The 13,170-nt window shown below is 34.1% G+C and overlaps 1 protein-coding gene and 1 non-coding gene across 14 annotated transcripts in view; one reads left to right on the top strand and one right to left on the bottom strand.

The window, feature by feature from the left end:
- Positions 1-996: 996 nt before the first annotated feature.
- Positions 997-13,170, bottom strand: part of SLC4A7 (solute carrier family 4 member 7) — a 112,149-nt gene continuing 99,975 nt past the window's right edge. For 8 of the 13 annotated variants that reach the window (XM_066350780.1, XM_066350773.1, XM_066350768.1 and 5 more), the window contains 4 exons: positions 12,132-12,263; positions 11,453-11,550; positions 7,676-7,783; positions 997-5,223 (listed from right to left, as the gene is read on the bottom strand). In XM_066350780.1, the coding sequence (XP_066206877.1) occupies positions 5,142-5,223; positions 7,676-7,783; positions 11,453-11,550; positions 12,132-12,263 (420 nt within the window). In that variant the 3' untranslated portion in view covers positions 997-5,141. The remainder of the gene's footprint in view (positions 5,224-7,675; positions 7,784-11,452; positions 11,551-12,131; positions 12,264-13,170) is intronic. The other 5 variants (XM_066350771.1, XM_066350778.1, XM_066350781.1 and 2 more) reach the window with 1 other exon arrangement.
- On the top strand, positions 10,486-10,561 carry TRNAS-GGA (transfer RNA serine (anticodon GGA)). Its single transcript has one exon. It is a non-coding gene; the product is annotated as a tRNA-Ser (tRNA).

Genomic DNA, 13,170 nt, shown 5'->3' with positions numbered 1-13,170 from the left:
GAATAGCAGAGAAACAAAGGTTTTTCAAACAGAAATGTTTTCATATAAAGCACAGAGGTAGATATGCAAAAATCAACCGTAAAAAGAATTGATACTCAGGGGATCAGATATGCCTTAATAAGCAAGATCCAACAAAAATGAGTAAGAAACTATTTCCTTAACTCTTTTCCCCTTCCACCTGAAAAACAATCTCAAAATTCTATAGATGATGTTAACAAAAATATTTTTTCTAAAATTTCCAAAATCATAATAAGCCCCTTTCCCCATCTCATTCCCAAAGGTTACTACTGAATTCAGCTGGAATATCAGCTTTCAGAGTAGAAACAGAAGGGTGTTACATACATGCCAAATGGAAAACAAACCAAGACCTGTCATTTGCTACATTAAAATTTTTTTTGCAATTAAGTTAGCCATTAAAAATAAAACAGAAAAGACTGACCAGTGATGGTGCAGTGAAAAGAGTGTTGACCTGGGACAATGATTCCATGGTCGCTGGCTAGAACCCAAAGGTTGCTAGCTTGAGCACAGGGTCACAGGCTCAGCTGGAAGCCCTCAGTCAAGGCACATATGAGAAGGAATCAATGAACAACTAAGGTGCATAAACTACGAGTTGATGCTTCTTATCTCTCCCCCTTCTGATCTCTCTTGCTTAAAAACCAAAACAAAACAAAAAAACCAAGCCTTGAGTTTGTGCTCATTACACCTCACACTGCAAATTCTATCCTACAATGTGTCTTAAAATAGGGAAAATAATAGACCAGCCTATCGTAAAGGGCTTTCATTTCAGTATTGAATTATCAAAAAGTCATTGTGCATACCCACCATTTTGTTTCACCATCTTTTCTGTTTCTTCTCTCTCCTTCTTACTGAAGCATATGATTATTAGGAGGCAGGAAACAGAAATCACTAACATTCCTTCATTCCTGATTCCTCCTCATCAGAAAGAGATGCAGCTCTTCTAATAACCAAAGTACAAAGTAAAGACTATCCAGCAACTAATTCAGTAGACTTTTATTGCTCTTTCAACATCAATAACATCTCCAAAATATAGTTTTCTTCTAACAAGTATAAAACAAATTTAAAAGGCAGGATCATTCACATTATAGACTTGGTAGAGACTTGTACTTCATATAAATGAAAAATATCAGTTCCACGTTTTAAATGTTTAATTTACTTTGGATTTTATTACAAAAGAAAATATTATCATCGTAATTATAAAAGTCATAAAAATTAGAATTGTACTGTGAAATTATACCAAGCTATCAAATATTATATAAATGAACAATAAAATTCAATTTCTATTTATTCAAACATAGTAAACATTAGAAGATAACCCCCTCTACAGAACAACAAAAAAAATCCCAAAACTTTTAATATTAAAGCAACAAAAGAAAAGCCACAACACAAAAATCAATCAATGCACAAAAATGTGATTTTAAAAAAACAGCAACTGGGGTTTAACAATTACTCTAAGTCAACAGTAGAAGTCAATGTGTGCTGATTGAGTTAAATTTTAAAAATGATGTTCAGATGATTCCCATTTCCAAGTACATGTTTTCCTATTATTGATACTTATATTATTACCTTTTGAAAAGTTAAAGAAGAAACAACTTTCCATTTAAATTACCAAATTTTTTATTCCGAGCACTATTTTAAATTTTGAATGTCCTTAAAGTCTTTTAAGTTCACTTTCTAAAAAATAAATAGTCGGACTAAACCAAGACATTTCACATATCTGTACTGTTCACGATAACAATGATGTGATCTACATAAATAAATTTAAAACATTAAATTAAACATTTTTGAATTACGATGTTCTATCCATGGCTTACACATCTGAAATCTGAGCACTTTTAACACAGGATCCACATGTAGAACTCTTGAGCACATTTACATAACTGACGCACATGACAATTCTTAGAAAACAGCAAGTTCTGGTGTCATACCTCCGTTTCAAAAACCACTTTTCTGTTTACAGAAATTTGAACCTGTCTTTGTATAAGGAAATAGTTAGAAAGCTATTATATACATACATAAATTTTAAGTATGTGAAAGAAAAAGAAATGTTTTTGGATTTAAAAAATTATTTTTGAGCGGTAAAGATATCTGCTTTATAAATACATGCATTAGGACATAAAAAAAATAATTTGTCCTACATGCCTTACAGGAGACTTGGCAAATGTGAACATGGATCCGCCACAGCTTTTTCAACAACTTGAGAGTTAAGGTTGGATAAATCATTCACACACACACTCACACGTACACACCCACGCACCCATTAGAAAGACTGTGTGCTTCATTTGGGCATATCTAGTATTATTAGAGAACATACAGATGCATCCTTTTATCATAAGGAAGTTAGGTCACTGTTTTCTCAAAAGCTGCTATTTTAGAGTGAAATAGCATTCAAAAAGAAGTCAATTTCAGATGGTCAACATCAGGATTCATTATCGTCTTTGTAAACAGACATCTATAAATAAATACAATAGGGTGGAGAGGAGACGATCCTGAGGTGGCCCTGGGGCCAGGGTATTCAGTAGCACTAAGCTCCATCCTGGAAACCAAGGCATCTAAGAAAGTGCAGGGCTGTTTATATGAATTTGTCTTGTAAGTGGAATATGTACAGGTTTCATTATTTTGCACCTTGAGGTAAATCAAGTACATAGCAATTATGACTGCTCATTTCCACCTATTTAAGGCAACATTTAAGATCAACACGTCATGAATTATATCTGTCACTGTCTTGCAATGAATGTTATCCATGATTGTTACTTTTCCAAAATAGTGGAGTATTATCATAACCATATAGAACAAGCAGTTAATTACTTAAATGAGTTTACCTTTGCTCTTCAATGGAGTAGTCATATCAAATCAGTTTGTAAGTCAAGTAGTCAAAAAAAGCAGAAACCATTAACAAATTAGAAACATACTAAAAACATTTTGAGTGCAAAGTATTTTGCAAGTCACGGTTTTTCTGGCATGGACAATCACTACACATAATTAAATAAAGTCACAGAAACACTATGATCCCAGGTAGTTTTCAGTTTAAATTTTTAAATCACTTCCTATAAAATAAGCAGATTTGTTAACCCTGTGATGTCCAGACACAAGGAAATTATGTGAGGAAACCCTCCTGTTCAGGTACATCAAGAGAGTTGACAAAATACAGCAGCAAATACAGGGGTCTTTGGAAATGATTACGCTGCTATGAATGAAAAGGAATCACTTCAATGGAAGCTCAACAACAACAACAAGCACCGTGGGTATTAAATACTCTATTCCCATTTGCCAACAGAGTCTAACTCTTTTTTAGGCAGTACCAAATGATGCCAGCTAGATTTTCTACTTAAAAGTGGCTACATTTGCAACCTCCCATCTAAGGCATAAGTTAAATTCATTATTTTAACTAGAATCTGATAATACAGTCTCAGATGGGGATATTACATCAGCTATTAAGTATTTTAGAATGTACTAAAAACACTCAGAATTGCTAAAATATCAGCTTTTGGCATTTCTCATGATCCTCTGTAAGATCAAGTCTTCACACTTTTGTATTTTAATTACAAATGATTAAAGGGAGCACTGTAATTTCATTAATATTTTCATCCTAATAGTCATGTCACTATTTTCAATACTTCTGTGGTTTCTCAAAACTTGTTTTGTTTTCATTAAATTATCCTCTTGCCAAATTAGTTTCACAACCCCATTCATCCAGTCCTATAAGCTTAACAAGAACAACATTTATTTATTTTATGTGGAGCTAAAAGTATATAAAAGATGACTAGAAAGATTTGCTGGAAGTTAAAGACAACTCAGAAAAGCAAATACTAGATAGCAAATACTAACACAAAACGGGAAGAATACCAGCCATCTGAGCTATACATAAGATGTCTAAAGTCCTTTTAAAATACAAATATGGCAGTGCTTTATATAAAGGTGTAAAATCGGTCAACTGCTTTCAGATAATCAACTGTAAATTCAAATGAGCACCAACTATTTACATTAACAATTTACTCTGTATTTGTTACCTTTTCAAATGTTTGTATAATATTTAAGCATATCAATCAAAATAAATAAAATATTTTAAAATGAAATCACAGATAACAATCAATTAAATATCTATACAACAGAAAGAACATAAACAGAAAATGAAAAGTAATTCTTACTAAAATAAAAGTAATACTGATCATAAACCAATTTAAGAGAATTTTGACTCCTGATTATTTAATTATACTACTTATAATAGAAAAATAATCAAAACCTTGACTTGATACCAGCTAAACTACATTTTAAGAAAAAAACAGCAAAGGTGGAGAACAGAGTGAGCCTTCTGGGCTCTAATAAAGTATTAGAATTGAGAAGAAAGTGCCTAAAAGGCAACAAAGTTTAACTATTGTAACTGGCATTTTATAGCTTTTAGAATTCTTAAAATTATAACTGGTATAAGGATTAAATTATAAAATCATCTGAGATTTTACCTGTCTATCTGAATGAAAACCTAGATATAGAGGTTTGAAAATTAAAAAAAAAATTTAAACAAAAAGATCAAAACTATAGTTCCAATCTAGAAAGTTTCCATTGTTCTCCTTCCACTGCTAAGACATTTCCACCACTTGTGAAACATGATGGACATCTACATAAATGAAATATACACAAAGAAGAGCCATGACATATTACTATTTGTCCCACAGCATTGGCATAAAGACTCCCTGTTCTTCCCATAAAGCACTAACAGAAGTAAAACGGTATGTGAAAAATTTCAATAACTCAAGTTAAAATTATAAATATACGGACAAAGTACATACCACTTCAGGTTGTTCTGAAATCTCACTGATAAACAGATTTAAAGTACACTGAATGCATTTCGCACATTTTCTATTGCAGAAAAGAAAATTTTTTCAAAAGAATAAATATCTGAATAGTAAGAACCATGTACCTCACTTTTAAAAGACCATCTCATTATATACACAGTCTCCGTGGCACTCCTAACAACCATCAGACACTACCTTAAAAAACCCAGTGGTCACGCATAAATAGCATGACATACAATATTGTCATATATAGTGACATGAAATACACACATTATATATATATATATGTATCTGTGTATCTATATATATATAATTCCTCTTGGTTCAATTCTATAACGAAGTTTCAGCATCCATGTATTTCTTTGTTGGTTCATCTTCAATATTTATTTTCACACTCACAGGTTTTTCAGGACTATTTAAAACAAAGAATGAGTATAAATGATTTTGAAATGAACAGATATTACATTCTAAATATAGCCAACAGTAAGTATTCATAATAAGCCTTTCTGATGACTATTAATAATATAAATGTCTTGTTTTTACTATTTTACTGCTTTCTTTTCCTATCAGTAAACTTATTAGAAAGGCAAATATTAAAATTCTTAGATTTTTAGTAGATACTTTTTCCCACTGAAATTCATGTTTTTCTTATAACAGAAGAGAAGCTCATCAAAATTGGTCAGTCATGAGTTTGTTTATTAGTTTTACTTTATATATGAATAGTTATAGCACTGGTCTTTTGTTTCGCTGATCAATCTATTAAAATTCATCTTTATTAATATGGGTAAGTATCAAATAACTTTCCCCCCTAAATTTAACAAATTTATAAACTTTCTTTCCTCAAATTTGGTTCACAAATATAAGAACAAAACACATACTTTGTATTTTCAAAAGTTAGTATCAAATATAATAATTCCATGTACATGGTTTTAATCAACTAACTTAATTGTAATACATGAATATCTGAGTTTTGAAAAAAATTTTTAAAGTATAAAAACACACACTGTTTCTTTGCTGCCTTCTGCAGACAAAACTGAAGCAAGGTCCCCCCATTTTCCTGCTAAAAACAACATAAACCAAACATCCTCTTTCTTTCCACTGGATTTTGAAATGAGGAACAATCTAAGAGAAAAGTATAAAAATACTAGAACATTATTGGAATAATGTTACTATATCAACTATACTATCTGGGCCAGGAGTGCTGACAAGGTGTAAAAAATTAAGAGTAAAGGTTTTTAGTGAAATTCTGGCTGTAAAAAAATAACCTGAAATGAACAGAAGTTTAACTTAAAAACTTTAAGATCAAAGACAGAAATGAATAAAGGAAACCATTAGCTTATAAATTAGAACTCAAGAAATGAATTAAATAAAAATAAAGGATAGACATTAAGTCGAAACAAGGTTCTAAAAAGGAGGTAGAAAAAGGGGAAAGAAAAAGATGAAAACCGCCCTGGTCAGAGAGCTCGGTTGGTTAGAGCACTGACCCAAAGCGCAGAGGTGCTGGTTAGAGCCCTGGTCAGGACACATACAGGAACAGATCAATGTTCCTGTCTCTCTCTGTCTCTCTCTATCCCTTCCTCTCTGGCTAAAATCAATTAATAAAAATAAATTTAAAAAACTAGCCAATTATCATCCAAAAAGTGGTGGCCAAGCAGAAAGACAATAACTAAAGACAAATAGCTCTGTGATTGCTTGCCTGGAAAAGTTTTAATCTGATGCCTAAGCAGAATACAGTGACACTCCGCATAGTGTTTGGCACAAAAGTATACACAAAATAAATATTTTTTAAAAATTAATGTCTGTGTACTCAACCAGACTATACCTCATTTCTCCAAGACCTTAGGGATTAAAGGGCTAATGATTATCAAACAGGAATCCCTCAGATCCAGGCCTTGAAATAAAGAAAAAATGGCTACATAATAAGAAATATAAGAAAGGGGTTATGAAAGTTACATGAACTATTGGGCATTATAAAACTGAATGGTCTTTATATCCATGAATTAAGTTTCTTCCAAGTACCTTCAAGAAAACCATTTACCTCAACTAAAGAAATTATAGGCTAAAACTAAACCATACAAAAATAATCATATATTTTTTTAAATTTTTCTTGGACCACCAGAGAGCATGACTGAGGTAGTGTTCAATCATAGAATTTATTTAATCCCAGGCCCTGGGGTGTTGGCTCAGTGGTAGAATGTTGGCCTGGTATGTGGTGTTCCAGGTTCGAATCCCAGTCAGGGCATACAGGAGAAGTGACCATCTGCTTCTCCCCCTCCCCCACTTCGCTCTCCCCCTTCTCTCTCTCTGTCTCTTCACCTCCCGCAGCCATGGCTTGATTGGTTCAAGCACATTGGCCCTAGGCACTGAGGATGACTCTGTGAAGCCCCCATCTCAGGCGCTAAAAGTAGCTCAGTTGCAGGCATAGCCTCAGATGGAGTTTGCTGACTGGATCGCATGCAGAAGTCTGTCTCTCTATCACTCTTCCTCTCACTTGGAAAAAGAATTTATTTAATCCCTAGTAATTGTTTTTCTTTATATGGTTTCTAAACTTATTCCATACTATCAAAGAGATATTTATCTTTAGTATAAAATAGCGCAAATTATTTGAAATAGGAAATAATAAATTTAAAAAATAAAACAATCAGTATCTATATCTGATTCTAGTATCCAGAAAAATAATGGGTAGATTAATAGATGAAAAAAGAAAGGAAAGAAAAGAAGGGCGGGGGAAAGTTCGTTTTAAGTAAGAAGAATATAAATTATGCAAGTTAAGTTAAATTGCATGGTTTTATTGAACAGCTATCCATAAGCAAATGGAAAACTGGCTATAGTTAGAAAATGCATACGTAAATAGTCACAGCTACCTCGTATTAGATCTGGTTACTTTGGAATTCTCAGTGTTCATGGAAAGTGCCTTCCACTGTGCAGTTTTGGCCATTTCATCTGATATGTTAACAACTGAGGGATCAACACTGAAGAACAAATACACTTTTCAGTTAGTATCCAGGACTTGCAAAAGCATTAATAATGTCATTCTTATTACTTTTATAACATTTGCCTTCGTCAACTTAAAACTGAGAAAACTCTTTGACATGCACATAAACCAAGGTCTAGCAAGATATCAGAATATTGGAGTTCTGTTACAAGGTCTCGTGAGGAAACACATTTTTCTTCATAATCAAAAGTAGGAGTAAGATTAAGTAAATTGGCAATGATGCCCAAAGATGTACAGTTTGACTATAAGTATACTATAAAAATAACAATCTTGGCAATGATGCCCAAAGATGTACAGTTTGACTATAAGTATACTATAAAAATAACAATCTTGGCAATGATGCCCAAAGATATACAGTTTGACTATAAGTATACTATAAAAATAACAATCATATATTAATGTGCTCATAAACATAAAAATAATACTGCTCAAGTCAATTAGAAAACTTTTATCATTGGCACAAACTTCAATCTGATCAAATAATTATCCAAAGTAAGAAAAAATTAAGATTATGCTTTAAAAACAATTTGCAGTTTCCTAGTCTATGTACATGTTAACTTTTAAAAAATAAATGTTGTTTTAAAAACCGAAGGAACAAAAAACTTCGTTAAAGCTCTTAAAAACATTAAAAAGAATGCTGGGAATGGTGACCCTTGAAAACTAAAAAGAGAGCTCTGAAAGTATCTCAACAGTTAATACAAAAACAGGAGTGTAAGTATTAATTTTTGCTGGCATTCACATTTTTAATATCAAAGTGTTATATCAAATTAATCAAAATGAAAATCAAAAGAACAAAATACTGTCTCTTTCACTGTAAGGAACCAATGTCTCTCCGTCCCTATGCAATATTGCAAAAATTACTCCAAGACCCCAAATCCAATAATGATGATATCCATAACTCATTATGGGCTCAAGATTGTCAGTCATAAGTAATATGAAAGTACTACAAAGTTAACAGAAACATATTTGCAAGCTCCTTTTCTTCAGCAAAAGAAAAAGATTTCATGCAACAAAGCAACAAATACAAATGTCAAGTTAGATGTTAAATTAATAATGTGACAGCAGCTATGTTATAAATGACCAAACAGCAGTCATTTAGAAAGTGCTATCTTTGTTCACTCTGTAAATCCGAGTATCATTTAAAATTTAAGACCGGAAAAGTGTGACATGATCACTGTGAGAGCCTCTAGGAATGGCTGCTTCATTAGCACACAGTTTGGATGCCCAAATTCACCATGGCAGAGCCATACTTGAAGCTCTGCCTACTCCGAGTAAATGTTTCTCTGCTTGGTTGCCAACTTCAAGTAACTAAAGAGAAGAGTTCTTGAAGCACTTTTTAGTTTCTAAATGTCCTCCTTTAAATAAGACCTTTCCCATCAGTAGACAGTAAGACTTTTTAAAAGAAAGTATACATTTTGTTTTCCCCCAAAATAGACGGGAAAGCTTCCTTCCATTAAAGAAATTAATTTCACATTTTATAGGGCTTTACAGTTTTCAAAGGCTGTCATATATTATTTCATTGACTTTCATGCAAATTATCCAAAGCTAATTAAGCCAATTCCTGGCATTCTTGATGTTCAAATTTTAAGCAAAGCGGCATTAATCATGGTTCATGTCATCACTTACAAAATAAATATACAGACAGCCACTCATTTTGTTAAGTACCAGACTTATAAGTACAACTCCGTATAAATTCATCAAGGCTCATACACAGTCACTCGGAGAAAGTGCTAATGCAGGACCAACAGAAATTAAGTGGTAAACAATCCCTGCACATTGGTTAGTGTCACTAATGACCATCACGGCAGTTCCTTACATGCTTTTCAGAAGTACAACCAACAAAGTTAATATATTAATTCATTTAACAAATGTTTACAGAATCTAGCAAAGCAGAGCACTGTAGTTGGATATATTAAGATGTCTATGTGTGATATTTGAAGTATATGAAGCTTTGAGGGGAAATCATGAAAGGTGACATGGAATAATACCAATTTTAAAAATGAATAGTAAAAAGCATAGAAAAAACTTACTTAATAAACTTATTTATCAAAACTCATCAGCCCTGGCCTGTTGGTTCAGTGGTAGAAGGTCAGCCCAGCATGTACAAGTCCTGGGTTCAATTCCTGGTCAGGGCACACAGGAGAAGCAACCATCTGCTTCTCCACCTCTCCCTTTTCTCTCTATATATCTCTCTTCCGCTCCTGCAGCCATGGTGCAGTTGGAGCAAGTTGGGCCCGAAGTGCTGAGGATGGATCCATGGCCTCACCTCAGACACTAAAGTAGCTTGGTTGCCAAGCAATGGAGTAACGGTCCCAGATGAGCAAAGTATCACCCCATAGGGGGCTTGCTGGGTGGATCTAGGTCAAGGCACATGCGGGAGTCTGTCTCTCTGCCTCCCCACCTCTCACTTAATAAGAAGAAAAAAGCTCATCAACATGCACAAATCTAAATGTAACCTCTATAAAAACCATACAGATTAGTAAAAAAATTTTTTAAGTTGAAGCAAATTAATTAAATACTAGCACTTTTCATTAACATGTTGGGGAAGAATCCTTTATACTCTCCAAAACCAATTTTTCTACTATAAATAGCTAATCAGAAATACAACAAATGTGTAGAAATAGGAATCAGAGGTGTGCATAAATAACGGGTTTTTAATCTTTTAAAACTAAAAAAAAAGCCCTGGCCGGTTGGCTCAGTGGTAGAGCATCGGCCTGGAGTGCAGAAGTCCCGGGTTCGATTCCCGGCCAGGGCACATAGGAGAGATGCCCATCTGCTTCTCCACCCCTCCCCCTCTCCTTCCTCTCTCTCTCTTCCCCTCCCGCAGCGAGGCTCCATTGGAGCAAGGATGGCCCGGGCGCTGGGGATGGCTCCTTGGCCTCTGCCCCAGGCGCTAGAGTGGCTCTGGTCGCAACAGAGCGACGCCCCGGAGGGGCAGAGCATCGCCCCCTGGTGGGCGTGCCGGGTGGATCCTGGTCGGGCGCATGCGGGAGTCTGTCTGACTGTCTCTCCCCGTTTCCAGCTTCAGAAAAATACCAAAAAAAAAAAAAAAAAAAACTAAAAAAAAGTTCTCATTTCCCAACCTCTACCTTTAGTTCCTAAATTTAAATATAAATCACCAAAATCATACATGCCACATTGCTAAAAGAAACCGAATTATTTTTCTATAATATAAGCCTTTGCTGCCAGTGGTCAAATCCCAGCCTTGGCACTAGGAGAGTTCCCGGACCTCTACACACAGTTGCATATTGGAAGGTTCTCAGAAAATGGATTACAAATGTTTACTGTCCAGCACACCCTGACCTCAGCTGCACTATTACTGAGAGAATGGAGCTGTTCAGAGACTTGTGCATTGGCCTTAACTGAAACTGATAAGAGTGACGAAAGACAAGTAAATCTTGTCCGCTTGGCCCAGAGACTGAAGGCTGTGGTACAAGTCGGCTTTTTCTTCACTGCCGCCTATACCCTGGGAGGGGGAGGAGCAGGAGCACTGCATGAAGCCCTCGCTTTAGCCGAAAAGGCAGATGCAGATTTCGTCACCTTTTAAAAAAATAGATCCCACTATTTGAAAGAAGTATTACATAGCTTATTTGTGCAGTTGACATGGATATAAAGCACATTTTTACAAGATACAGTTATATCTCACCTGTATTTTAGGGCCTTTACCGGAATCTGCAAAAGACTTCCCCCTTCAAAGGGCAGGTGCACAGTGTCGTCATCAGCACAGAGCATTCGTTCAGCCTCCTTTGGGGCGAACACACACAAGGAGATAAGATGGCTTTTCCCAGAGCATTTCAAATCAACCTCCACGTTACAAGTCAACATACAAAGACTACCGTTTTACTTCCTGTTCTGTCAGAAAGATGTTTACTTAAAAGTCCTTTTTGTCATTATGTATGCTTGGTTATTAAAATGCTATTAAAATTAAAGTGTACCCTAAATATACTTCTGTATTTAAGGTTAAATTAGACTGTAGACTATGATGTAGAATTTTTCTGGGTTACCTATGTTTTCATATCGCTAAATTCTCCTGAGTAGTGATTAAACACACAAAACATGTACTTTTTAAAAAGTATTTTTGTGTCAGGACTATGAATGGGACAAGTTGGTGAAATGGGTAAAAACTGTGTTTGGGACAACTTACCTATTAACCTCACTCTGCCTCAGTTTCCTTACTTTTAAATTGGGGAAAGTAAAGTACTTACACTTAGATTCTTAGGACTTATTAAAGGACTTCATTCCCATAGTGACAGTATGAGTGCTTGCTACTTGGTACAAAAATTAAATAAGAACTTGGTATAAATTTAAAATTCTTGGGTTTTTACCTCTTTTTCCTTTTTCTTTTTGTCATCTTCTTTCTTTTTCTTACTTTCTGGCATGAGATCATCAAGCCAACTTAGTTCTCTTTTTGTGAAACACAGATCCATGAGTTTACGTATAAAGACTAATGCAAGAACCTTAAAAAGTGGGGGAGAGAATATTAAGTAACATCTAAAATATATATATATATATAATATCATTTCAAAGAGTAAGTATATGTTAAACCGTAAATAGCAAAAAAGTACTTTACATATTATTTTAATACGATTGCATGCACCATCTGATTTCACAGGAACTGAGTCACCTGTATCTTTCTGGACTTTCTGTTCAAAGAAAAGACATAGAGGCATTTTTAACCTCTTCTTATATAAACCCCTTACACTCTGCCTAAAATTATAAAGCAGTTTAAGCATCGTATCTTCACAGTAAGATTACTCATTTTTATGACAATTTTGCATTAAATACATTCTATAAGTAGAGATGGTAACAATACATTAGAAAACCCCATTTTCCAGCTAGAGGTTTTAACTTTCCAATATTTGTGAGAAAGAGATCTTTTTACCTAATCTGCTTTTCTTTAACTGTTACTAAGGTTAAAGATGTTTTCAAATGCTCACTGGCAATTAGATTTCCTTTTCTGTTCTTCCTATTTCCTATCCTTTGCCTGTTTTGCAACAGGTTTTTATGACTTGTTCATGTGTTCATAAGATTTCTGTGTAGTTTGGATAGAAATACGTTATCTGCCTCATGCTAAAAATACATATTTTCTCCTAGATTCACAATCTGCTTTCACTATTGACATATAAAACATTTAATTATCATGTAATTAAATATATCTCTTCTTTTACAGTTGGGTTTTCCTAGCTTCTCTGAAAAGTTACCCTCAATTTCTGGATTATAACAAATATTCTTCAAAATTTTCTGCCACAATTTAACACTTAAATCCTACATTCATTTATGATTTCTTTCTGAATACGGTATCACATAGAAAAGTAACCTTATTTTAGCTCCCAGTATATAGTCAAATCTTCTAATACTATATGT

This window comes from Saccopteryx leptura, chromosome 10 (genome assembly GCF_036850995.1).
Source record: "Saccopteryx leptura isolate mSacLep1 chromosome 10, mSacLep1_pri_phased_curated, whole genome shotgun sequence".
NCBI lineage: Eukaryota > Metazoa > Chordata > Mammalia > Chiroptera > Emballonuridae > Saccopteryx > Saccopteryx leptura.
Note: the sequence above shows the minus strand (reverse complement) of the source record. Positions and strands in the feature narration are given on the sequence as shown.